This window comes from Falco punctatus, assembly GCF_963210335.1.
Source record: "Falco punctatus genome assembly, chromosome: 14".
Taxonomy (NCBI): Eukaryota; Metazoa; Chordata; class Aves; order Falconiformes; family Falconidae; genus Falco; species Falco punctatus.
The window spans coordinates 23,024,206-23,052,125 of record NC_137594.1 but is presented as its reverse complement, the minus strand read 5'-3'; the positions used below and the strand labels follow the sequence as shown (position 1 = coordinate 23,052,125).

General features: G+C 41.0%; 1 protein-coding gene across 8 annotated transcripts in view; it reads right to left on the bottom strand.

Moving 5' to 3' along the window:
* The window catches only part of CNOT1 (CCR4-NOT transcription complex subunit 1), a 61,522-nt gene that overhangs the window by 1,744 nt on the left and 31,858 nt on the right, over positions 1-27,920 (bottom strand). For 4 of the 8 annotated variants that reach the window (XM_080410905.1, XM_080410909.1, XM_080410908.1 and 1 more), the window contains exons 20-46: positions 27,104-27,228; positions 25,959-26,245; positions 24,609-24,687; positions 23,140-23,370; positions 21,704-21,844; positions 20,644-20,823; positions 19,444-19,560; positions 18,930-19,040; positions 18,289-18,366; positions 17,801-17,978; positions 17,181-17,311; positions 16,330-16,626; positions 13,355-13,495; positions 13,152-13,256; positions 12,446-12,565; positions 11,700-11,894; positions 9,844-9,986; positions 9,127-9,235; positions 8,853-9,022; positions 7,518-7,770; positions 5,181-5,429; positions 4,386-4,549; positions 3,991-4,108; positions 3,421-3,522; positions 2,992-3,165; positions 1,520-1,669; positions 242-422 (exon numbers count right to left, since the gene is read on the bottom strand). In XM_080410905.1, coding sequence (XP_080267031.1) covers positions 242-422; positions 1,520-1,669; positions 2,992-3,165; positions 3,421-3,522; positions 3,991-4,108; positions 4,386-4,549; positions 5,181-5,429; positions 7,518-7,770; positions 8,853-9,022; positions 9,127-9,235; positions 9,844-9,986; positions 11,700-11,894; positions 12,446-12,565; positions 13,152-13,256; positions 13,355-13,495; positions 16,330-16,626; positions 17,181-17,311; positions 17,801-17,978; positions 18,289-18,366; positions 18,930-19,040; positions 19,444-19,560; positions 20,644-20,823; positions 21,704-21,844; positions 23,140-23,370; positions 24,609-24,687; positions 25,959-26,245; positions 27,104-27,228 — 4,329 coding nt within the window. The remainder of the gene's footprint in view (positions 1-241; positions 423-1,519; positions 1,670-2,991; positions 3,166-3,420; positions 3,523-3,990; positions 4,109-4,385; positions 4,550-5,180; positions 5,430-7,517; positions 7,771-8,852; positions 9,023-9,126; positions 9,236-9,843; positions 9,987-11,699; positions 11,895-12,445; positions 12,566-13,151; positions 13,257-13,354; positions 13,496-16,329; positions 16,627-17,180; positions 17,312-17,800; positions 17,979-18,288; positions 18,367-18,929; positions 19,041-19,443; positions 19,561-20,643; positions 20,824-21,703; positions 21,845-23,139; positions 23,371-24,608; positions 24,688-25,958; positions 26,246-27,103; positions 27,229-27,920) is intronic. The other 4 variants (XM_080410911.1, XM_080410912.1, XM_080410907.1 and 1 more) reach the window with 3 other exon arrangements.

The window sequence follows — 27,920 nt, the reverse complement described above, 5'->3', positions numbered from 1 at the left end:
GAAAAAGCCTTATCAATCTAAACTGATGGGGCAGTAAGAATTAAATTCCTCTTCATTAATTTCTTATTCCCCTGAATAGCTTGAACATAAGATTTTATAATGCTCTTGTATTTGGAGTTTAATATTCTAACGTAGCATTACTTATTCCTGTGAGTTCACTAGCAGCTACGTGAAATGATCCTCTGTATTTCTCAGAGCTCAAACAGACGATCTGCACAGACTAGAAATGTTTCCAGCTCACCTTCAGTGTCCAGGTCTACTGCCAAATTCTGGAAGATGTCCATGTGAGCTGAATGTGTAATAGTGCTCATAGAGGGTGTGCTGCCTTTGTTGTGAATGTGCGCAATAGCTTGAGTACCTACGTAGAGCACCAGTGCATTAATCAGCTGGATGTTGTAGCGGTTGCCAGGTTCGTTTGATACCTAATAGCAAGGATAGGAAAAACATTAGCATTCTATACTCCTTCAGCAATCAAAGGTACAGCATGTACAACAACAGCATCCAAGTATCTTCTTGATTACACAGAAGACACCAGTCAGACATCCGCAAACTCAATTTCACATTTACCCTTCTGTAATACAGCAGTTGTAAATATATATGCATCAGCAAAGCACTGTCAGACCCAACAGACAATTTTTGTACTCCCTACCTCAAAGAAACAAACATCAGGTGAAGGCAATCTGAATTCACCAGCAGTGCCAGGGGCTGGCTGAAGCGCACAGCACCTGTGGGAATGCTTCAGTCTGAGCAATTCTCTGAGAAAGTCCAGCTTCAGTCCTGAAGTCTGCTGCAAGCCAAGCCATGTGATGTATGAAATGTGGCTGGCCAACAATTCTGATTTGAGCTTTAGACAATTTGCCTTTTGCCTTTTTTTTTTTTTTTTTTTACCCCTAAAGCATTAGCATGCAGATGCATAGATTTCTCTAACAATGAATCCATTTGGAGTCAAAAAGTTAATCAGATGCTAAAGAACAGCAGTCAAATTCAATAAATCCGTTCAATCTCAGACAATGCAGGGGTAAACAGTGCTGAAGTCATGTGATGGAAGCCACAAGACTCTACATCGCCCAATGATTGAGGACAAAAAAAGAGGCAAGCCTGATGCAATCAGCTCTGACTACATTGTTCATTAAAGACTCCCAAGGTTGTGCACTGCAGAAATTTGAACAGAAGAGTCAAAGTTTTAGATAACTTTACATTTTCACTATAAGCATTTGGCAGTTCATGAAGATAACGCCAACTGCTTTTAAATTAGATCATTTTAGGGTCACTAAAGTAAACATTCCTTTTTCCTTAAATTCCACCTGGTTGAAACTACTTAACACACTTAGTCATCCTGCCAAGGAGCAGCAGCAGAATTATTCAGAGAAGTATGCATTTTCACAGGCTCTTCGACTGCCTGGAACACATCCCTGCTACACACCAACAAAACTCCTTCAACAAAGGCAGGCAACATAGCCAGTGAGACCTTTTTTCCTACACCATTTAAATTCAGCATCCTCAGAAACCAGCCACTCACTTGTAGGTTACTGCGCAAGTCAGACAAAAAAGTGACTGGAGAACGGGTTTTGAGATAGGAGTCCAAGTCTTTCTTGAACTGTGGGGGCATCACTCCAGTGAAATTCGTGAGTATTCGTGGAGCGATATTAATCTCACTTAACATGTCCACCTGTGGAGAGAAAACCCAGTCAGCTAAGCCATAAGCAATCTCTGAAGGAACAAAATGCAAGAGCAGATCTGTAAGTGATATTACATCAACTACTGCTGTCAACCACTTTTTCCTACCAGCAATGAAAAGGAAACACTAGACTTTTGCAGAAATCAGAAGAAACTTGGTCTCTAATGTGCAAACTTAATAACTATCTCACAGAACTGAGACTAGAGGATAAAAGAGTCCAAGGGCAAAGGCCATAGGGGAATTCAGTCATCACCTTTGACATCTCCTATCTACACTCAAGACAGTTCTGTAGTTTTAAAGGATGAACATCCATGCACTGAATGAGTATTGCAGCTTCACTGCCATCACCCTGCAGAGCTCAGGCAAGAAAGAATAGTAAGACAATGCTTTAGCAGTGTGAGAAAGTTTTGCTTCTAATCGTTCCTCAATTAGGAGGCTGGCATATGCCCAAAGATTTAATTAGATAATGTTAACACTTCTCAAAGTCTCATCATGTTATGCCAAATGCTTGCTTCAGAATGGTGGTTTATCTCCTTATTTGCAAGATAAGATGGGTCTGTGTTTCTCCTCAAAAACTATTTACAATACTTTGATACCAGCTCTTCAACGATTAGTTAACTGAACACAATCATCATGCATCCTGCGGAGCAGGAACTGTACAATTCGGCACGTGCTGAATAAAACTGAGACAAGAACCATTGGCTGAACTTTCAAAGAGCAAAGCCACAAAGACAGCTTAAGAGTGTTTTTCAGTAACAAATGAGACTGTAAAATGATAAAGATGCCCTTGCTCCAGCACCGCATGCCAGTCAGATCTAGGGACACCATCAAGTCAGTATCCCTTTGGAAAAAGAAAAGCCCTCTGGTTTTCCCTGTGCAAGAGCTGGGTTCTCAAAGCAGTTCTCATGTAACACTAGCCCTGACAGCCTGTCCTTCCAGGTTGAACCCGCACAGACTCTGTAAGCAAGCCAAGCAAGTATGGGTGCCAACAAAGCCATACAGACCAGAAGCAAGCTCTGTGCTTCCAACTGCCACAAATCCCATACAGGACAAGGACTGTATCCTGCTCTGTACGGAATACATCAAACACAGCATTATGAACACAACTGAAATCTACCTGCTTTAAAAAAAAGATAATGCTGTTCTGCTAGCTGCTGTGTCACTTAAGTTTTGAGTTACCTGTTAAGTTTTGAATGGTTGCATTAATCCAAGTATCAGTTAAACTGCTCCCAAAATTGCAGTCTCTGCCAAAAAACTGGATAAGGAGTATTTGGAGCATTAAAGTTTCCCATTATCAAACTCTTAAGTTCTACCTTTAGATTGGGGGTGAAAGGGTCTGGAAGCCTCATGTTCCGTGGGAAGGCACTCAGGATCAGATTCCTTAGCTGAATACAGTTAGGTGGGATCACATCACAGAACCCATAGTGGTAGTCACAAAGAAATTCTGGGAAATCATGCAACAAGACCAGCAACACTCGCAGAGTGCCCTGTGAAATAAAATATAATATAAAATAAATGTGTTAACTAGAAACTGCCCAGAAGCTTGCAAAGCCACCTTCTATGTCACAAGATTAGTTTCTTCCTGTTAATGTTAATCTGGGAAGGTAGCCTGTTTCTGTCCCACACCAGATTTGCATTTAACTTAAGATATAAAACCAGTAAATCCCACTTTGCTACCAGAACACCACTACTTGCAGACAACTTTGGTTGGAAGTACCATATATTGGCTGACTTATTTTTACCTTGTAAAGAATTTGCATAGGTTTGGTGAGTTCCACATTTCTAAGGAAAGGAGCCAAGTACTTGAAAAGATCAATCAATAACTGGGCATACATAGGCCAACCCTGTCAAGAAATAAACAGCAGGTGGAAAACATGCAATGAAGAGCAGTTATCTTGGCTTCAAAACTATAATTAGATTAGTCTTCCTATAAACCTGGATCAAAGTTATGTCCTACTGCTTAGCTCCAGCAGCAAGTGCAGCACTGCTCACATCACAGGCTTTAGCTGCATATCACATCCTATAGGTGTTTCCAGAACACTCAACATGCCATATCAGGTTGACAGTATTTGGTCTAGACTACAGCTCTTCCACACTTCGACAAAGGCATGTTTATTAAATTCAATTCACCTTATAACCCGTAGTTTATTGACACAAAGACTCTGCTCCATGCAGTTAGGTTACTGTGAATATGGAAAACAAAAACAGAACAGCCATGCTACTGGTGCACTTCTAGAGATGTGAAACAGCACCACACCAGATAAGCATCCGTGTGAGCTTTTTAACTCAGAAGAGATAAACTGCAGCCACACCTTCTGCTGTGGTGTATGTGCCAGCATTCTTGCAATAAATATCCGATGGGAGATCAGTTCCAGCCAGGCATAAACAAAACCTGGAGCTTTTGTAGGCCTCAGGATGTGAAATGTGTTACTGAAAGAAAAGTTAGAGCAGGTTAGAAGTGCACAGCAATAAGATTGCTTTTCATAACATTGAGGGAAAACATACACGGCCCCCAAAAGCAAGGCATTTTAGCATCTTGGTTTTACCAGTCATCTTCCTTAAAAAAAGGAAGTGGACAATATATAGGAGAACCAGTTATTCCAAATGTGATTAAGCCACCACAAAGGAACAGTCTGATAGCCTTTAGGTGAAAACCCTTGATCCTACTGGGAAAGGATGAGCATTGTGGCCAATCTCAAATACATACCAGAAAGCGGTGAGTGTTTGGAAGTTGATGGTCTCCAGCACATGCTCAGGAGCATTTAATTCCAACAGCAACATGATGAAAATGCGATGGTAAGGAAGCTGCTGAAACTCACTCTGCCGAACATCATGGTCTTGCAGAAGAACTCCCACCACAATACCAAGAACCTAAAGAGATCAAGGCACTTCAGCAGTGACAGCAAGAACTGCTTTGCAAGTCAGCCTATAGGTAATACTTTTACCATCAGTAAAAGAAAATCAGTAGATTCTAACAAGAACCAAAAATTCTAGTTACTGGAAGCATTCCATAAATTAATATTATAATCTATATCAGCAACTCCCAGCCAGTGTAATTTTCTCCCCCTGTCCCACAGATCACAGTCAGAATGACTGACTAGGCAGCATTAGAAGGTTTTAAGTAATTAAGACCATACAGCCATAAACCAAGTAGCTTAAAGAGTACAGGCAAGGCCCTCACAAAAATCAAGGCAGACACCCAGGAATCACCAGTGTTAAGCCACACTTTCTAATGCCTCAAAACAACAGCAGTTGACTTTTTCATTTCAAAACACAAAGGTGAATTTCAGGAGTGTTTGATATTAAATCCTTGTGAACAGGAAAGCCACTTGGCATCCTGATGCTCCACTCAACAGTTTATCATTTCAGTAAACCAACCCATTAAAAGCCTCATCTGGTTCTTCAGCAGCAGCCTGTATTGAAGTCTACATTGCACAGTTCTCAGCAAAGGCACACTCGCTTATTCACTTGAAATGCAACAAGTACAAAAAGGGTTCCCAACCTTATTCAGGAGGTTGATCTTTGTAACTGTGTTGGTGGCCTCCCCAGAGTGCTTCACTAGCAGTGCAATAAGTCGCACAAAGGCATCCAGATTGTGGTAGCACTTGGCTCTAATCATAGTGGGGTTGGCAGCAGGATTATGCTGTTGCTCAGCCTGAGCACGATAGCTGATTTCAACACACATTTCAGTGCAAAGGCGGAAAAAGCGGGTGATGAGGTCATCTGTCTTCAGGATTCCTTGCTGGTGCATCTACCCAGGAAAGGAAAAAAACCTCAGAACTGTAACCACAGAAAGTTCATTTTACAACTTATTTCAAACAACGCATACTCTATAAAGCACCCACCTTGCCTGGCACAATTTTTAGCACACTTTCAAGAGATGAGTAGCAAGATCTCTGTGCTACTTTTCCACAAGATTAATATTTTCAAAGTAGTTTGAGGATGACAACACAATTTTAGTACATTTACTCCCAGTCTTTTGATCCTACTTCTTTTCAAGCATCAGCATAGCTGAGGAGGCTGTTTTAGTATTAGTTCTGCCACCACCACTCCACCTTGCATGAAGGACAGCAAGAGGCAGAAGCAGTTCAGTTTGTCGGGCCTTTTGGAGCCCACACAGCGGGTACAAGCTCTGGGAAGGGCAGACCTTGTGCTACTAGCTCAGAACCATCACTACTTTGCAGCAACATTCTGTAGAAGCCAACTGCATCCGAATGGTAAATTCTCCTTACAGGAACATCGCATGCACAGAAAGACTGGTGTGGGCTTTTTTGGTTTGCATTGGGGTAGTATTTTTCATAATATACATACAAAAAGAGACGTACTTTCATTTATTATCCACAGTATCAAAGCCATCAAAATGAAACCAATTACAGTGCAGGAAACCTCTGGGTTTTGAAAAAGCATGTAACTTCTAAACTCCTGCACAGACATTAAACTATATAAACACCATGATCACTAACTCTTTGGTAACTTCCAGCAGTTCTGGACAAATGTTTGTTTGTTTGTTTTTTTTAAAGAAATACATTTATCTGCCTTCAAAGTTCTATGCTCCTTGTCCTAAAGGCCAGTGGAAAGAAAGCAACGCTTAATTCAAGCAGCCAAAATTACAATCACTTAAGTTCAGTAATAAAACCTTTTTAATACAGTTATTACAAAATACTCCTTTAAAACCCATGGCTAAAACCTGTAACAGAAAAAAACCAACACAAACCACTGCACTTTGATATATTTCAATTGCTATTTCAAATTGATCAAATGTGAACAAAAAGGTAAGCAAACAAGTGTGGTAAACGTGAATCACGTCAAAAGTGCATTGAGTATGAGTGTACTACACCAAAGTACACTTTCTAAGAATACTTTAAGGTATTAAAAATAAGTAAGGGCACGTGAAGAGGTAAGTTATTTTTTAAAAAAAGTGTGTTTAACACAAGACCTGTTAATATCATTCAAAAAGATGCTGTACAGTAGAAGCCTAACCAAAACAAAGATGGCTACAAGCCAGTACACAAGGACACTAAAGTTGCATGAAAAATCACTGCATCAGTCAAGATCTTTATGCATACTTTGTAGCTTGAACTTCTTTTCCTTAGTAGCTGCAAAATCTGTAGCATCTCTGTGGTATTAACACAGGTATTTTAAGAGAACACAATACAAATAGACTAAATCAGCAGCTTCCTTGCAGCCACAGTCAAGAAGCTGCCAGAAACACAGTTTGAGGAAGATGACTGCAGATTCAGGAGTTTGTTGCCACACATGCTGGGCTACTAAGGGCATCTCTCTTCTCAATCATACTTGAAGGCAGACGTGTGCTGTTTGTAACCCCTGTTAAGCTGCCCTGAAGCGCTGGAAGCTGTTTAAATCTAGACACCACTTTAGCTAATAAAGTTGCCAGTTTTTCTTCATTCTAATGGTTCCAGTTAGAAAAAGGATTCCATTGCTCACATGGTCCAAAACAATTCACCCACATCTCCAAGACATTTCCTCCTGTAGGCTGTCAAGAGCTTTTACTGTTACCCGTAAGGAGCACCACTAGTCAAGCTTCATTACATAGAGCATGTCAGAACTATTCCCAACAGCGCACTCAGCTGAAGTTCTCTTCCCACCAAACCTATCCCAAAACTCATGATCTGAACTGACAGCTTGTTCCTACAGTAGCTGAAGAACGTGATTTGGTGAAGGATAAGGGTTTCTACAGAACTTTAACATCAAAACCAGACAAAATTTTGTTAGTCAACTGCTATACACCTGTAAGTTTCAAAAGGATGCCTAACATGGGTTATAACACTGCTTTAAAAATGGAGGGCATCACACCCTACTTATGTTGAATAAAAAGCACCTTTCTTTCCAAAAGCTCTACCTGTCCAACAAACGCAGAGAATGCTTTGGTACTGTCACGGCCCGCTGCAGCGGAATGGTAGAGGTTCACCCACTCCCTCAGGAGGTATTCTGCCTTCTCCCTCAGACCTGGAGGATCATCATACTCAGAGGCTTGAGAAATTCCTGAATGCATCATGAAATTGGGACCTCCATGAGCACGATCAATCATTGCTTCATAGTTTGACCGGACCACTTCCATCAGCTGAGGTAATCTAATACAAGAAACCAGAGCAAGAGCTGGGTTAGAATTTCTCCTCCCCGTGCTGGAAGAACTGGAAGCTCAGTCAACATAGCTGAAAGCAAGCAAATTATTTCTTATGCTAAGTCTTCCTATCTTCCAGTCCTCACCAGAAAAGCAGATGCATTTATGATGAAAGAAGGAACACTGAAGTCACACCAACTTTGAAGTTCCACTCCAATTCATGCAGTAAATGTGCTGCAACAAAGCAACGCAAGTACTGGAAATAGCTTCACTTTGCAGACTTCGGAAGCCCTAAAATGCTCCGAGACAGTGAGACGCCAGTGCTGAACAGCCTGACTTGGGGCACTAGATTTTGCTGCAGTGAAATTCAAGTCATACAGCAACGACAGTCTACCCACACCAACTGCAGACAAAAGGAATTCAGTTTTGGGACCTCCCACTAGCAGTTGTGTTGGTAGTGGCAGCCGCTGTCACCACCACCAGCCAGCTGCTGATTGCTCTCACAGTAATCCAGGAGTTCTCCAAGCTCCAATCCATGTCTTTCTCAAATCCAGCAGCAGCTGCTTCCACCCTATTACTAAGAGGCCTGCAAGTCCCATAGGTATTGCCAGATGCTGTCACATTTGCTACCCAATTATCTGCTCATGGATACATAAGCCACGTGAGATCGGTGGATGATTGCTTCTAAACAAAATTGTCTAAAAAACCAGAAAGGATTGTCTGATTTGATGAATTGCTTTTGATTAAGATTTTAACACCTAGTTAGTTACAATTTAAACAGGTAAGAATACTGCCTAAATTTCAGATAAAGTAGGAACTCAAGCAAGCTTCTCGCATGGTACCATGGTATTTTTGGAGCATAGTGCAAAGATTTTCCTGCTAAAGCATTCAGTTTGCCATTATACTGCAACTGCCTGTATTTTGGCATAAAATCAGCATCATTACATCAGAGTGACAGTTTAAACTTACACAGGATTGCAGCCCTAAAGTTTAACACTGTATGATTGAATGATGTGAGACATTGCCTATATAAAGTTCTAATCATAAGCGAGCACGAGAGAAGTAATATATTGCACAGTATTTCAATCTCACCCTTCCGGGGCGTTTCCTCTGGAATGAGCATTAATCCTCATGAGTGTCTCAATGGTGTGAAACAGATCTGCCTCTGTTACGTGAGCAACACTTCTCTCATCCACCAACAGGATCTTTACCAACTGCATGGCAAATGCCACTGCCATGTAGTTCAAACCATTCTCCATTGACTGTCAACATGAAAAAGGCAATTAAAAATGAAAGTTCAACCATGAGTCTTACAGTGGACTGACCATAACTTTTCTCCAAAGAGCAGGATCTCTGTTCTCTTTACCTGAGCCAAGTGAAGGTCATACTGCTGCATGTTAACAAGGTGATTGCGGATTAGCAGCTCCACAGCTTCCACGTTGTACTTATATTCATCTCTGCATTCAATCAGGCACCTGAAGGATTGAACTACTTTTAAAAAGTGTACTTAAACACAATTGAAGTGAAGCAACTTAAATCTAACACTTAAGAAACTGCCATTCACTGTGATTCATCACTTAGCTCCAACAGATGCTTCTTGTAGAGCATTCTCTAAGGTAATGTTTTTGTTCAGAACAGTTATCAGCCTCAAGCATTTGTTGCCCTGCACAACTGGTCCAACAGCCCGTCAAGATTGATGTTGATGAAGATTCAGTTGATGAAGTATAAGAAGCCTTTCTTCTAAGGACAAAGTGGCACGTCTGCCTAGATGAAGCACTAGTGCTTCTGCTGCAGGCATATGCCATGTCATATCATTTGTGACAGCGTATAGAGACATTCTCTATAAAGTGAGGAAGAGACCCCCAGATCATCTCTAATGCCTAATTCCACTAAAGATACCCATCATGTTCTAGGATGAAGCAGCATTATCAGAAGATCTAGTTGCTTTTGACAAGAGCTAGTTATTTTGTCTGTCCAAATTGAAGCAATGCAAAATATTAACTGGCAAGTGATTCAGAGTAACACAGTAACTCCCAAAAGGTGATGAAAGCTACTTTAATATTCCTGTTGTCTCATAACTGACCTAGTAATCTGTTTATTACACCATGGAGATCCATATGCACGGCCATCCTGCAGAGCCTTCAGCACAAGCAGATGACACTCACGATAGCGAAGCAGAAGGTCAGCATCTGCCCCACTGGTGGCATCCAGTAAGCCCTCTACAGCCTAGAACAGATGCAACCTGTTAGCAGAGGAAAAAACAAGTCCTCTTCCAAATCTTCTGCAAATTACATCAGCAAGAGTTAACACCAGAAGACTCAGCAGACATGCAAAAACTGAATCAGTTATCATGCTCTTCGATAAATCTGTGTGGGATTTTACCAGCTACTATGGCATCTACACATTCACGGTACACAGCTGTCCTACCACAATCAAGCCTATGGTCTCTCTACACCCCACTGGCTTTATATACACACACCAAACTGTATGAAAGACTGCATTCGTTCATGCTTCCGTAATTCAGTGCCTCCTCACAAGCAATTCTGCATACGAGTCATGAAAAACTACATGAAAGAAAATTTACAGACCTGCCAGAGGTCAGCTATCAGGTTCTTTAGAAAAAGAGCTGCAGCACTCAGATGCATCTGTACTGGTCTATAGCAAAGGGAAGGAGTCTTACAGTGGCAGTCCAATTTACCTAGTCAAGTCCTAATCAGGCCTGGATCCTTCAACAGCACTATCTGTCAAGAACAAAGACTTTCCTTCTAGCTTTCAGCTACTTTTGTTTTGCCACTGTTCTTGGATCCTTCCACTATACTCAAATGGATTTTTCTCCACATCGTCACTACACTCTGCACTACTACACAGGCACTGACACCAGCTAAGCTCACAGAGCCTGCTGCAACACTCCCCACCTGGTATAGTCTATAGTTTTGGCTGGGATGGAGTTAATTTTCTTTGTAGCAGCCCATATGGCGCTGAGCTTTGGATGTGCGCTGAAACAGTGTTTGACAACACACCAGCATTTCACTAGTTGCTGAACAGCACTTGCACAGCATTAAGACTATCTTCCTGCTCTGCCTCCCCCACCAGTGGGTAGGCTGGGGATCAGCAAGAGGTTGGGAAGCAGCACAGCCAGGACAGCTGACCCAAACAATAAAGGAATATTCCATATCGTATGACATCATGCTCAGCAATAAAAGCTCAGGGAAAGGAGGATGAAAGGGGCATTCATAATAATGTTTGCCTTCCCAAGCAAATGCTGAAGCCCTGCTTTCTAAGCACTGGCTAGACACCTGCATGCTGATGGGAAGCAGTCATTTTGGTTTATTTTTTTAATTCATTTGTGCACAGAGCTTTTGCTTTCCATAGCAAACTATCAGAATCTGAATGAACAAGTCATCTTGCTTTCCCTCTTCTTTTCTCCCTGTCCTGCAGGAAAGCAGAATGAGCAATGAGCTGGATGGATGCTTGGCTATTGGCCAGGGTCAACCCACCATGCATACTAATTTATCAGTTACTGCAAAATATAATCCCCAGGTGTGCCACTAAATCCAGGACTACGCTCAATACTATCTACCTACAAGGGCAGTTCAAACATTGTCTTAGCCTACAAGTCATCCTGAAATCAAAGACCATTCTGGAGTGCAACAGCTCTCTACTTGCCACATCTGAACAAAACTCCCCTAAGCCCTAGGATTCTCTACCTGCTTTCTTCCACAGCAGTGTGGCCACTGGGAGTACAACAAACCAAGTGAACAACACAGCCCTCTAATTTTATTTACCGAATTTCCAAAGATAGCAGTTGTACAGTATTGTTCACCGAGCAAGTTCCACAGGATGCATGAAGATACACAGTCACCAGCAAGACAGTTCACAAACCAGATGAGTAATAAACTCTAGGCAAGTTGTTACAGGAGAAGAGTTGTTAACACTCACCTTCTGCAGTAGTCCAAGTGCAGCAATAGCATCACGGGAGTTACGAGCCACCACCACTGCCTCCAAGAGGCTGCGCAACGCTTGAGCTTGAGGATTCATGGCCAGGGTGTGCGGAATGGACTGCAGGTGCTGCTCCAGTTCTGTCATACATTTGTCATAGATTTGTGCTACATCATCTGTAGCCCAAGCTTGCTGCTTAAGAGAAAGTGGGAATGAATGATTTTTGCAAGGATTACATTTGTGAAACTGATTGGCTCTTCTGCTTCAGAAATCATATCATCTGGAATTTAAACTTCTACAGTACTGTGGTTATTTAAGCTGGCATTTTAAATACACAAATATGAGCCGATTAAGCTATGGAAATAACCAGCAAGCAATTCCTGCAGTCCTTAAGACCAAGTATGCATAAAAAAACCTGTTCATTGTCTCAAAATCCATGCTTGCCATCCACAATCTTCCTGCAGAAGTAATCTGAGATTTGAATAAAATATTTCGCTGCTGCTAGAGCTACACATAGGCATTATAACTTGCAGATCTCATCTCAGTTTGGGTTACAAATCCCCAAGGACTCGATATAAGCGATGTTGCCATTAGTTTGACATTGAAATGAACACAACTTTCAATCACTATTCCCAAGCAATACAAATGTTTGATTCTTACTAGTTTTCTAGCAAAGGATGAAAGTTCCGCCACATTCACCAAAAGTGCTATAGTACTCTCAAGCAGATTAATTCAGAAATCTCTACCTTCATAGGCTGAGCCAAGAATCCTGTAGGCTGAGTTAAGTCATTGGTAGGCAAGAAGCCAGGGACATTGCGTGCAAACTCTTCATAAACAGCCAGCTGTTTTGGGTCCACACCTCCAACCTTTGCAAGGAAAAGAACATTAAGTTCGTTAAGTGCTGTGGCAGTCAAATGAGGGCAGTTTATGTAACAGGTAACTTGCTCAGTCACATTCTTAAACAGAGGCCTAGACATCAAGAAGTTTGAATCAGCTGATGTGCACTGAGGTTCTCCCTCCTGCCACACTTCCTAACAGGTGGATTTTGCTCTACAACTGCAACTCACATTCCCAGAAACAGGAATAACTGAATAATGGCTTCATGCATGTCTGATGCACAAGAGAAGTACTCTGAAAGCACATGGTATATCCTTTAAGAAAAGAAAATATAAAGGAGACAAGACAACAAAACAGACCAGTCGCCTTTCAGTGAAAGGAACAGCACAGAACAAGGGAGAGGACTTCTAATGTCCTCAAGCAATTGCAGTAAACTGTATCAACACCCATTTTGGAAAACCATATTCATGCATTTCATGACTAATCAAGCTAACAGCAGTTGCACTGTTAGACAAAACTAACAATATAGGGGATTGCTCAGCTGAAGCTGCGCCATCCACTTAGCAGAAGGTGGAGAAGAGCAGCATCAGAACGAAGCTCAGTTAATATCCTCACCTTTAACCTGATCTGTTCCGGCATCCGCTCAGCCTGGTAAGTTAACACAACAGGATCACAGTACCGACGACCTTCTTGTCTAGCATGTTTTCTGAGCTCAAATTCCTGAGGAAAACACCCAAAACCCACACTGAATTTTAGACTGAGTCTGGATGTATATGAGCACTTATAATACATTTAAAACACAGCAGTCCCATACTTACAGTTGCCAGCCTCTTATCCATCTCGGGGCCTGCCTTTTCCACAGCAGTCTTCTGGATAAAGCAGCATGCTAGCTCACAGTTATCCTGTGCTAACTGGGCAGCTGCCTGTTCCATCATGTCCCTCTGTTGTGGGGAGGCTGCCTATTGAAAACCACAACAAACAGTGAAGGCTGTACGTTTTCCCAGTATATCACCGGCCTTAAAACCAGCACCACTGCCTCTACAGAACATCAGCAATAAAAAAAGAATGCTCTTAGGAATGTGCTCTCTTTGCACAGAACATACAATAATAAATTTAATTTTGCATAGCTCTGAATAAAACATGTAGGCAAGATGACAGTGAAGACTCTCAACAAGGAACAAAACAGCTGGAGATGCTCCATCTTCTCCACCAACCTATCTCCAGGGCATAGAAATAAAGCCCTGCTTTAGACCGATGCACATACAACAGAAGCTAATGCAGGAAAAGCAAGCCTCTCATCACAGCGTAAAAGTTTCTCCACTTCCTAGGCTGTAATCAGAAGATATAAAGGTGCATCGATAATTATGCAAAACAGTAGTCCTAGGCCTTTTTCAGCAGGTTCCCTTTCTGGTTCAAGTTTTCTGCTTTATGAGTACCCTGAACAGACAGACTTACTTTCCAGGGTGCAAAGCAGCAACTCCCACTGGAAATAGAATACACATATAAAAGCAAACATTCCAATCTACCCCTCTTTCATTAATTCCTGAGTACTACACTACTTCTCTCAAATAAAATAGTTACCCCACTTCATACAGTAAGCCAGATGTCAAGTTTTTAGATGTCTCATACAGCATTCTGCAACTCAATGTTTCTACAACTACCCCTCAAGAGAACTTCCTTCGATTACAACTGATCCTGTATCAATGCTGTACATCTTCAGGAATACAAGAAAAACTACTACTGTGTTAGATTTTCAGAGCATTTACGACATTTTGCAAACACCGCAATACACAGCACTAAGTCTTCCACAAAACTGGAATAACTGTTGCTTAGGCACGTTCTTCAGTGGTACATCATACCTTGGTCGATAGGCACAGCTGGAACACCAGTCTGTGTTCACCCTGCCTCCACAACTCAGGAGTCACATCTCTACCTTCTCGTACCACCCAAAAGGTAACCTGCATTTCTGCATTTCTCCCACTACCTCCCTACGTGAACCGTAGTAATTATCTGATGAACCACAGCAAAACTGCATACCAAAGGGGCACCTGTGCCCCTTTTATTAAACAGAGGATAACAATGCTTTCTCTTACAGTTATTAGCTTGACATCCAAACTCTGAATCATAATTAGCACAGCGAAGAGTGGTCACTAGCTCGGCTCACACATTCACAAAGCAGCACTACAACTGTTCACTCCCATCCTTGTGTTTAAGACTGACAGAACAAGATGTATTTGTATGCTTTTCCTGCTCTTCATCTCTGCAATCAAGTTACTTGAAGTTCTGTATACGAAGGGTCAACAGCAGCTGAGGCCTGGGAGTTACACCATGGTCCTACCCATCCCATACATGCAGATGCAGTTCTTGCTCACATTTTGTGCTCCCTTTGGACCATTAAATCCTGCCCTTGAGCCAGCTACCATGCAAGAGAAACCCCAATGCAAAAGGGCCTTTGCACTATTGCTCGCCACCGATGGGAAATGACGACAGGCAACAGGTAGGCACTCCTTAAATTTTTTTATTTTTTTTTAATTCCTGAAAGGACAGCCTTGTGTCAGTTGCCAACACTGACGGTAAGCACGGGAAGTACTCTGGGTAGCAGCCGCTGTTCTGCCCAGCAGTTTGTGAATTGTTCTACTTAATCAAGAAGGGAAAGCTACCACTTTAGCTGAAACTTTGTTCACTAAGAGACTGTATTTCACCTGGCTAAGCCCCGGCAGCCCTTGTGCTGCTGTGCTTGTATCAGTAGCTAGAAAGGTGGTGGTAACACACCAGTGCTGTGGCTGCTGCTGAGCAGTGCTCACACAGCATCAAGGCTGTGTCTCCAGCCTCCCCACCAGCACCAGTAGGGCTGTGGGCAGGCAAAATCTTGGGGATGATGACACACAGACTGACAGGACAGGGACATAACCAGGATGGCTGGCCCAAAGTGTCCAATGGCATATTCCATACCATACGACATCTGCTCTAAAAGCTAGGAGAAAGGAGGAGGAAGGGGAGGCATTTGTTATTTATGACATTTGTCTTCTGGAGCAACTGCTATACATCCTGAGAAGAAGGGCTTCAGTAAATGGTCAAACATCACCTGCCGATGAGAAGTTGTTTTTTTGGGTTTTGTGCATGACTTTTGCTACCTTTTAATGAAATTGTCTTTATCTTGACCCACAAGTTGGATTTTTTTCCATCTTATTTTCTCTCCCCTGTTCTGCTGAGGATGGTTGTGATAGAGCAGTTTGGTAGGCACCTGGCGTCCAGCCAAGGTCAACCCACCACAGAGACCTGAAAACAGCCTCTAGAAAACTCAATGAATTCAGAAACTGAACAGTAGTCTCAACTATGTAACTGCTAACAAGTAAAATAAAATCTGCCTGAAGCATGCATGCTGAACCAATCCAAGACATCACCACAAAGACCCAGAATCAATTCATTCCTCCCCACTCTAGCTTTCCTACCTCAAAACCCACAGAAAGATAAGCACTCAAAGGCTTTCATGATGTGATCAAACTGGAGATAATGTCAGGGCAAAATAAAAAAGGTAGTCAAGAAGTTTGTGTGCAACATAGTAAGATCCACCTTACAAGCTTAAATATTTGACATGAAGCTGTAATCTCAGCACAGTTTTTTCACTGTAATTCTGCAAGACTCATGAGACTTTTGTCCACTAAACTAACCTTCATGCTAGTTAAGCTATGTAATTAATCAACAAGTCAACAGTGTGGAGCACTTATTTGCTAATGCTGGATGTCTACAGTCCTAGAAGCTAGAAATAAGCTTCAGATGATGCGACTCTTACCCTCAGTGCAGTAGCAAAACTATTTTTCAAGTTGGTAGCTATGCTCATCAGCAAAGGTTCCCTGCAGGTAATCATGGCCATCCCAGCAGTCAGGTTCCGCATCATATGGTGTGCAGCCACACGCATTCGTGACTCCTCTGAATCCAGTGCAAAATCCTTCCTGACTATCTGCTCACAAGTAGTCATGGCAATCTTAATGGATCGATCGACCACCGGGTGGACAAGCTCTTGCACTGCTCGCTCGATCGCCTGCCGCACACACTGCTTCAACTGCGGGTGGGCTTGAAACAGTGGAATCTGGAGGAGGAGTAGGGAAAGTTAAGTGAGAATAAAGTAAACTAGAATCCCATCTACCCTAGACATTTACGCTTTCTGAACAATTAAGCTTACTGTTACAGCTCGACTACAGCGCAGTACTCCTGCGTTCCATGTGCAGCCATCACAATGTTTGGCAATTCTGAAACTGAGACACAACCATTTTTCTTCCAAAGTCTCAGTTGAACACGATGGGCAGACTAACTTAGGAGCTAAGCTGCTGACTGGAGTACAGAAGCTCCTTATAAACTTAAGTCCCAACAGCAACTATCCCAACTGACACTTATTGCCAGAAATTAATTGGTTACTCATGTCACAGTGAAGATCACTTGACCATCTAACATTCCTAATGCAATGACTAATGACCCCTGAAGTCCTCCATTTGATTACTTGTTAGCATTCACTCTCCCCATTGCTTTTGAGAACTGGCTCTTCAGTAACTTCAACTTACAAAATGCTGCTCCCACCAGCTGAGATCTGTGCCAACACTGGTGGCAAGAATTCTTTTAGCAAAACAAACCAGGTCTAAAACTTACCGTTGGATTTAAGGTAATATGTGGAGCCAACCCTCCTAAAGAATAGACATTGATGTCGTGATAACTGTACTGGGGCTGTGGAGGAACCGTGGCTGTACAAGTGGTGCTGGTAGCTGGAGTTGTAGAAGCAGCTGTGGAATACAAGAGTGTTTGTATTGAACCATTACCGAAAAGCAAATACTTACACTGGAAGCATATAACTGTCACTTAAACCAGCAAGTGACCAAGAAACAAAGGTTTTGCAGTCTGATCATGAAGCCTCCTAGGCTTATCAAGCCATTTTTATTCTCTTTTCCCAACGATTTGTACCAAACCAGCCTCATCAGAGATGTGTGTTATGACACAGTTTAGCCCCCATGTCTTGTTCATCCTGCTTCACTCCCTTTTAAGTAGCAGCTACACACAGCATATGTAGATTTAGCTCTCTGGATGGCTTCCATTCCTGTCCCATCTCCAAACTCTGTACACCTACTTCTACTACAAAATTATTCAAGTGCTCCCAAGCATTCAGCAATGTTAACAACAGCGTATGTAGCTTCACATTCTTCTTTGCAATAGCATAACCCATCTTACTTGAACTTCTGTAGTGTGGGTCTGGATTTTATATGAAATGGACTTACTAGTTGTTGTGATGGGTGGCAGCTCTTCTGACTGCTTCACATCCTTCTTTGGAGCAGACAGCTGTTCATCCAGATTTTTCAGACGATCCTTATCTTTCAGGAGACTTCCAGGTTTCAGCTCATTGATGTCTAGTGCAAGATTCTTGCAGAGCACCTCAATCTCAAACTTCAGATTCAGCTGCACAACAATTCTAGTTTAGGTTATGTGACAAGGAAAATACCCGAAACATTTACTGGGCCACTGGACTCCCAAGCTTCCCATTCTTAACCCCATGCCTTTTAGAGACTTTAATAGTGACTAAGGATTAGACAAGTATCTTGCATGCTGACCTCACACGAGAAAAGTTCCATCCAAGTTCTATCAAATTAAGCAATGCCCAATTCTCCCCATAAGTAGTGAAATTTGGTCTTTCACAACATCCTTCTTGACTGGTATGTCAAGAAAATCTCATATTCAGTAGGTATAGAAAAGAAAAATAGAAGTTTACTTTTAGATCGTGTTCTTGATGTAGCTCAGCTAAAACATTCATAATGGCCATTGTCCATGGGTTTGGAGGCCTGAAGACCTACAAGAGAAAGAGGAAAGCAGTATTATATAGACTTCTTGAACCATCTAGATAACTTATGACTGGAAAATTTTGAAAGATGAACAGCTATGTGTGCATACAGCTGTGGAAAAGTTTGTACAGCTGCAATTAGGGTTAAAATTACTATTGTTTGACTGGAAATGGATTAGGAAGCTAGCTGACCATTGAACTGGAAATACAATGACCTGGTCCTTTCAAGAGATCAGTTCTGTCAAGAGGAACTGACAAAGAGGAGTAGGAGGAATTTAAAAGAAATAGTGAAGAATATATCCTAGCACATCTTCAGTAGCACCCTTTCCTTTTCTCAACAGAGTTCTGATCGGGGATACCACAGTACAGTTCAGCTGACACCACCTATTTAGACTGCAAAAATGCATGGGCCATGTACTTTTCCCAAAACCTCACTCCCTAAGTCCTTACACCCCTTTTCATTCCCTCCATGAAATTAATTCCATTTTCAATTTGTGAAAAAAGCTAATTACTTTCTGCAATACTGATTTTGCCACTTTTTGCTGACAGAAGTTATTGTTCAAGTCACTTACCACACTCCTGACACTGGATTCTAAGACTTTGGCAACAAATGGAACTACATAAAGCAATTCCTGCTGTCCCTTAACGTATGCTTCCAGTAGTAGTGATTTCACATCCAAATCCTGAAAAATACCATCAACAATTGAAAAGGGGAAGAGGATGGAGAAAACAGCAAGCACACTACAAAAATTCTACTTACACACTATTTCCTTATAGGACATAAAGGCCAGGTTAAGCCAAGAGAGTCCTTGAATTTTACTGACTGCTAAGCAGCAGTTACTTTCTGAACACGTATTTACAGATATACAATTTTACAAGAGACGTTTATTTTGGCAAGAATTACTAACTCTTCTCATATAAAAAATATTTAGAAGCCTTAAATTAATGACCAACTGTGGAATCATACTTTGTACTTCGCACACAAAAGAGGCACCAGTAAGGTGATAACATTTCCCAAACATCCTATGCTACCTCGTAACAGCATACCAATTCATGCTCAACAAATCTGTAAGGACAGAAGCTCACCGTGTGCAAGATAGGCTTATTTTTAGCCAGCGTAATCATTCCCAGCCAGTGACCAAGGTTCTTTAACAAGGAACGGTCTGAGAAGTTGGCTGCAGCTTTATCTGATGTCAGTAGTACCTAATGAAAAAAACCAAGAAAAGCAACTCAAGCAACAGCTAGAAGGTAGTGAGACTGAAAACCAAATCCAACAACTGATCTGAATGAAGACTGTAAGTTTTAGAACATTAAGTTCTGAGCTTCAGTCACATTAGATAGTCTCAAGAGCAGCCTTCACTAGAAGGCAGCGACCTGTAACAATTTCAAAACTCCTTTCTCTCAAGACTATTAAAAAGAAAAAGAGGATTAAACTTTCCCAGACCTCACCACTTATTCTGTCAAAACTGTTATGACTACTCACTTAGTGAAGTATAACTTGCAAAGGCAATATTCCTCTTAATGCTTCATCACAGACCTGAAGGCAACAGTTTGCACTTCTTGGGAAACACTCAACTCTCATTTCAAGACTTAAATTGTGTCCAAGTATTCTGCTGTGACTTCTGTTCCTTGTTTCAGAGTAGCATCAGCTGAACAGAGCAAGGTCAGCTGTGCTATAAAGAGCCAGGAGATTCTTTTGCACTATAGCGTAACCCATGGTGGTCAGGAAATTCCACCAACAGGTTTAAAAATAGTGCTTGACAAACCTGTTTCATCTGCTCATCTCTTCTGGGCTACTGCTTCTCCCTCCTCCTCCTCCCCTTCACATTTCCTTAGACCTCTAGTAAATTTTGGTTGTTACACACCCACTTTCTAAACCATCCCCTTCTCTTCATTCTTATTTGAACAACAAAACAGCAGAGTGTGGTTTTCTTATCTACATATTTTCCCTGCACAAAAAGAACTAGACCATAAGCAATTTCCCCCTAGGTTATAATTTGCAAGCTTCACGCAGATTTAAGAGCCCACCTACATATATGAATTCAAATGCAGATTTGCCCTCTCATTACACAATCTGAATTAAGTCTTTGGCACATTCCTAACTGAAAGTAGAAAAACCCTAGTATTCATGAAGGTAACCTGTTAGCTTAATTGTATTCTAGCAAGTAGATTTTTGAATGATATTCTGTATTTGAAGATCAGCAACACAGTAAGCAAACAGCATGAGAACAGCACACTCCTGAATCTTTAAAGCTACCTAAGTATTAGAAAACTTGCACTACTCACCTTGATATTTCTGTAGGTTTCATTCAAAACCATTTTATTAAACTCCGGATTCTTAAGTGTGTCAAGGAAGTTTGAATATAAGCTGTGGAAATTAGGCTCAATACTGACTCTCTTCATCACAAGATACTGTGACACCCAAGGCATGAACTCTTCTTTCACTGTTTCCTTCAGTTCTTCAACCTATCTCCAACCAAAGAAAAAGTATGCACAGAAGACATGAGAAGATGACCAAGAATTTCTGAGGTCAGCTCTGACAGCCACAGTCATGGTCAGTCAACCACTTTTAACACTAACATAGGGGGGGGGTTTGTTTAAAAAAGAAATCCTTGGAAATCAGTGTCTCTTTATCCAAGTATCTTGTCAACCAGTAAGGACTTAATCATAACAAAAAAAATCAGCAAGGCATAAGAGTTTACCTTTCCCCTACTTCTCAGCTTTTTACCAGCTGAGTGCAAAATAAGTATCAGTATCTTACATGAACGCCATCTATCCACAAGGCAGATAGCACAGGTGGCAGCAGTACTGCCAATTTCCACTAGTTCAGAAAAAACTCCCTGAATTTCAGCTTGAAATATAGAAGTCCATCAGCCTAACCTTGCACTATTAAATGATACCCAGCCCATTTGTGATGTGAATGTTCAAACGTGCATTAATGTTTTTCAGAAACTTGCAGTAATATTTTTCAGTTCTTTCAAATGAAAAAACACATCAGAAAGGACTGTCCAGCAATTATGCTAGGCATCTGCTAGAAGTGCTTTCCTGAAAGCAAAGCGTTATGGACATACTTCAGTACAAAGGATCTGGCTATACAGAAGCAAGGAAAGTTGCAGGAGAAAGCAAGATTAAAACCAAGTATACTTTATCCACCTCTTCTTTCCCTGAAAAATTGTATCTCCAAACAGGTTGAGGCAGAAAGTGTTGAAAGCTACTACTTCTTTACAGCGTGCACCCTCCTAATTTTTTGCAAGTTGGAATTTTTGTAGAAACATCATCACCCACCACTTTAGAATGGATTTCCAGAAGTAAAAAAGTTATCTCACTGCTGTTCTTCCATACTTGCCTTCTGTGTCATATTTGACTGGGACAGATTATTGAAGATGAAAGCAATTTTTTCCTGGACATTTTCTGGAGGTTCCACAATTCTCTCAGTTTGATCTGTTGCTACTAACAGCGTATCAATGTTGGTAGTATTAATGGAAGGCTGGAAGAAGAACAAGTAGTTAAGAATAGATAGTATCCAGAGGCAACGTAAGAAGAAACTTTTGCTCTGTTCTGTCAAGCAAAAAAAGAACCGAGCTTTATCAGCTGACATCTACTGTCTCAGATTCATTTTCAGCAGCACTCTAATGGAGCCAAGGGTTGGGCTTTTTTTCACTCCACAAACTGTGATCAATACTCAGCAGAGGAATGCTGCTGTACAAAAACCACTCCAGCTTACATTCATATATAATAGCTGCCACTGCAATGGCACACATTAGCCTAACAGCCTGCATATGCATACACTCTTAGCCTGGAGAAAAATCACCATACAATTATGAGCATCCAGCATGGAGCCTCCAGGAGCACTTCAGTGCTGATCTGGGAAGGAGAAATCCCAGAGGTTCGTTACTGTGAGAGCACACCAACTGCAAGTCAACAGGATGTGATCCATGTCCCTACAGCTCCAGGTCTGAACCCAATGGTTTTAGCACCTGGTATGTTGCAATTAAGGGGAAAGGGGATACAGATTTAAACATCAATTATGACTTGAGCTTAAAGCAGGAAAAATATAACCACCTCCATTATGTCATCTACATGGCAATCAGGCACACTGAACTGTGCCCCACTTCACAGCACTTTCAGCTGCCTTTGGCTTTTACCTCCTTTAGTTTGAAGAGCTGCTTTTAAGAGAACCATACAGAAACAGTACCAGGAAGCAAGACAGGCTTGACTTTACAGTACATCAGTTATCACACAGTAACAGCTCTACACATCCTCAGCATACACATGGGATCAAGTGTGGCCCAACACTTTCTGTGAAGCAGCCAATACCATCAATCTGCCAACCCTGTAATAACTCTGACTAGCAGTTCAGAGATCCGTTTACCCAAGTGACAAAAGATTTAAACAACTTAATGCAGTTAGAACTGCTAGGACAAATGTCATTTAGTGTGCAGTAAGTGTTCAAGCCCCAAGAGTCCTATTGCAAGTCATTAATAGAAATGACAGTTCCGTAATTGTCCTGGTAATTAAAGCCTTAATAAACATATTTCTGCTTGACAGCATAGTAATTCTATAGTTTCGTGATCAAAAATACCTTCCCTCTATGGAAGTGCTGGTCATATTTTAGACGGTTCTATGCTTTACACATAAAATACAGATCACAGTCTGAAAACCTGTAGTATAGAAATTAAATCTAATTTTGTCTATACACACTCAGTCCAGACCAATGACTCAATCTAGAGAAGCAACTCCTTTGCTTCTCCAGTAAGAGCACGGCAGTGACAGAACGCTTACCGGCACATCTTTCTTGAAGCTGACTCCAGTTGGTCGGGTGATTGTAATGGTTTTTGCAACAGTGGTGGTGGTTGAGGTGGTTACTATAGTGCTGACTTGGCCAGCAAGAGGAGCTTTTGCTGGAACCTGGGCCTGGGCTTGAGCCTGGGCAAGTGCAATACTTCCTGGGGTGGTGATTGAACCCTGCATCTTCACAGGAGGATCTCTGGATTGCTGTCCATATTCTATGTACTAAAACAGGGTGAACAAGCACATACATAAGTTTACACACAACAGCAGAACTACAGGTTGAATTTTAGCATGAGCAGTATACAGGTTTGCCAACAAACTTGAAAAATACCTGACACTAATGCTGTTAAGGGAATCTGCAAACCACAATTGCGTACCCTTATAAAGCACATCTTGTCACTACTTACTTTCTTACTGGAGAGGAGCCTCAGGCTCTACCTCTGACCTCAATAGGTTTATGCCAAGCATCAAGAGACATGACATCCTTAAAATTTTACAGAGAGCTACCCAAAACCCCCCATCCCTGCAGGCCTGGGATAGCAGAGCAGAAGAGGGGAAAGAGCCCGAGAACTGCGTATCAAGTAACTGGCTACAATGCAGGTAAGAAGTCTTGCCCAAGGACTCCTACAGCCACATAGAAACGGTGAAGTCTGAAGTTCAGAATTAATAAGCAAAACCATAGTTCTGAAACTGCCAACTTCAAACTTTCACATCTTCTAAACTAGCTGCGCATTAGAAAATGGGTTTCTTCCCTGCTGCAATACATTTACCCAGAAACTGGTAACATTAGACAACATGCTGTCATTTAACAGATACAATCTGAAACCTGTTAGTGTAACTGAGACTGCTGCTGGACTTTGCAGCTTTGGGTAGATGGCCTACCTACCTTAAGAGCTGAACATTTTTCATCATTTACATTACGCTCTCAAGCTCTGCCACTCACATTAGCTTTTCTGCACTTCTACCAATGAAAGCAATCAACACTGCTTTGGACTACAGGGTATTCCCATTATCCTGACCAGACCTTCAGAAGCAAAAATTTCTCTCACCTTTTTCTGGATTATTTTAGCAGGCAGGTCTGAGTAAGACACTGTATTAACCCAGCTGAATGCCCTCCATTTTAGAGGTAAACTCCAAATCTTTAAGGGACCGGAATATGAATCCACTGAAGCACTTCAAAAAATCTTTGTGCATAGCCTTGTGCACTGGCTGATAACACTTATATTCAGGCAGCTATTTCAACATAAGGAACCCAAACAGATTTGTGGAAACAGAAGAGGTACCAGATAACCACCTTCACCTGCCCACTCTATCCCACAGCAAAACCTTTAAAAGGCATTTGATTTGGTGGATGTACACTGCCTAAAATTGTGACAGGTGACTTTTTCCAAAGGAAAACAGGAATTTGCTCAAAAGAATTTAAAATCATAGAAAGCTAGTGCGCTAACGTGAACACTCACCTCCTGTAAATGATGTGGGAACTGTATAAAGTGACTAATAGAAGCCAAGTGCTGACAATACTGGGGATAGTCCTTCAATCTGTCAAACAAAATACACATTAGTCAGAACCACAAGCCCAGATCAGAAACAGTATTAGAAAGAAATACAAATAACACTGATATGTCATTCCCATACAGAATCACAGAATTACTTCTAGACTCCTTACAGCAGTTGTACTACAAACAAAGCATTTTCCACAAAGTACTTTTTGTTGCAAAACTCATTTGAAATTAAATTAACAGCAAAATAAAAGGTTTATTTGCAGTAACTCATCCTACATCTCTTATACTTCTGACTGAGCACAAAATTGCATTTATATTCCTTATTTGCAGTAAGATTGGGTAAGTAATTTGTAGTTTGGCTCAGTGCATTTTAAACAACAAACCAGAGTGCCCCTAACAGCCAAGACAGAAGCTTCTTCACCTATGCACACCAATTGTTATAGTTCTACTTACGAACGCTAGATGCTACCACTGATTGACAGTAAAATCTTTATGTTCCACTTAAAATTGTTCTTAAGAGGAGTAAGATGGTGGCTAGGACTCAAGTATGTCAGCCTTAAGTGTCTTCCATGAATGATGCAAGCAACAGCTTTTATTACAGATTAAATACTGCAGGGCAGATGAATGTTGAAAGGAGAATAAGGACAGAAGATAATGTGCTCCTTGCTTATGAGTCCACACATTTCTAGTCATTAAATAATTCCAAAAAGCTTTATAACACCTTTCAAGTTCAACTATCTTCCCCCAGAACAAAGCCTTTTCTGACAGGTGTATAATCCTGTCTACTATAGCAGCCTGCCTTGAGAGTTTCCTTTACCTGCAATCTATTACAAGCTTTGAGAAAGCTTTTCTTGAGACACTTTTTGCCATACTTGAGATTTGTGTACAACCAAAGCCCTAGAGCTTAGTTCCTAGCCAGTCTTTCAGTAATGAATCATATAAATAGCACTTCAGTAGAAAGCACCTGTAACTACATTCACCCCATTTCTAACAAGCTAACAACTTCATCTAACAACCCATCACCAAATTGTTTTTATAAACAAAGTCCACCAAGTAGTTTCAGCATCCCAGTTTGTCCCACGTTTATGCAGGTACTGCACTGAACATTCTGATTTAAATTAAGTCACCCTTTAACTAACACATCAGCATATTTTGTTTCAGCTCATCATATCTTTAAAGTAATCCTGACATTGAGACCTGTAAATATCAAACACATATAAGCAATCCTGTACTGCATAATCAGAGCAGGTTCAAGGTTATCAAGACATTACAGGCACTGCTACAAGTATTACCAAAACCCACACTCACCTATTTTTAAATCTATCTAGTGCAGCAATACCAAAATAGTACATTTTGGATGCAAAAGGCTTTCGTAAGGCTTCAAGAACATAGCGTAGGGCCAGGCCCAATGCCATATAAGTAACCAGTCCTTTCTCTATTATCCCACCGAAGAGGCAGGCTGTTATGTGCAGCTCTTTATCTGGGTACTGGGGAAAGAAACGGTATTCCTCAAACAAGTTCCTCAGCATACAGTTAAACACTTCTCGTTCCCGTTTAATGTTGGAGTCCTTAAACCTCTGCAGCATTTCCAAGACCTACAAAGAAATTGGAAATTGTTACTAACAGATTTGCTTTATTTCAGCCCTTCCACACCTTCAGGTTTCAACAGTGCTTGTAACTAAGGTAAACTGCACTCCCACAAGCTAGACTGCAAAATAACTGCTTCAAGAAAACCTCTTTTCAGCCAGAAGACACTACATTACCACAATAAGCTTCTTCCTCAGACTTTAGCTTTTTCCCCTTTAAGTAACTGTCTTCACATAAAACTTTGTGACCGCCTACTCCATTGCTTTAAAATTAGAAAAATGAAAATTAATGTTCAGTGTCTTCCATAATTTATAACCACATAAATCTATTAAATTATATTTGAAGTACTTCAAAGAGCAAGAACATCAGAGTGATAATTACTCTCATAGAGACTAACCAAAATAATTATCAAAGCTCAGAAGGTAGAACTTAGGATACCTTTATATATTTAGATGTTGTAGTAATTTTTAGATATTTGAAAAGCAAATATATTCATTATAAGAATAATTTATATAGACTGTTTAAAAACATACTTTAGCACTTATTTTGAACACAAAAGCTTCCACTCCACATTGAACTCTTCCCACTCAGCATCATTTTAGGAGTGTTAATTAGACATCTTTAGATGAAGACTTTAGTCTTCAGTCCACAGAAGTCAAAAGTTGAATGTAATGATCAAAAGCAAGTTTAATGTGAAAGCACGCTGTCTTAGAAATACACCATTTCAACCATGCAAAAAACCCAATGCTGCCAGCATCTACCACTAGCCCTTTGTTATTTTCCAGTAAAACATGAAGGAATAATTGCTACTAACTTTATAGCAAGTCTTTGGACAGGTGATGCAACTGCTACAGAACAGAACTCACCTCATCTACAGACATGGTCGGATGTGGTGGATGGTTGTAAATACGCTGAAAGTAGCTGTTTGCCTCATCATCTATTTCTTTGCTAAAGTGCTGATTAGCCTCTGGCCACACCTGAGATAAGTCAGCTGTTAAAGGGAAGAGGTATCATGCTCAGAACAACTTCAGGCAGTCACGATTTGCACCTAGTCCTTTTCAGCTCTTCCACCAATCTACACAGAACCTGCTAGTTCTCCTGAAAAGCAGGGTATTGATCCTTTCCAGTAGACAGGAATTGTTATTTTAAAAGAAAAATATCTGTTTTCCATACATAGTACTTATGTAAAAGAACTTAATTCTAAGATAGAATTAACTCCTGCTGTTGTATTCCTAGAACCCACTGCATCCCTAGCTAACCTCAACTGACACTTAAACTAAATGAATGCAAAATGGACTGGAATAAATAAAGCATGATACACAACACTAACATGCAGACAAACTTTCACACAAACTTTCAGGCCAGCCAGTGAGCTTCAAGCAAGTTTATACTGAGTGTTCAAGCCCAAAAATATTAACCAATGGTCACCACAGCCGCCTGCATTGTGTATCTGTAGAGATCGGGAACTTTGCTTTTATAGAGGAGCTGTGAAAGGAGACATATGTACCAACAGCAGCACGGAAGGTTTAGCATATGGCTATGATTCCTAAAGGCAAGATTTGATTGCTTCAACATTTCATTGTGAGCATACTTCAGAGACATAAACGAGTTAAGTATAAATAGCTCAGTGTTAGGAACCAAATTACTTGTTCCAAAAACCACCTTCCCACCAACTTTTGTTAA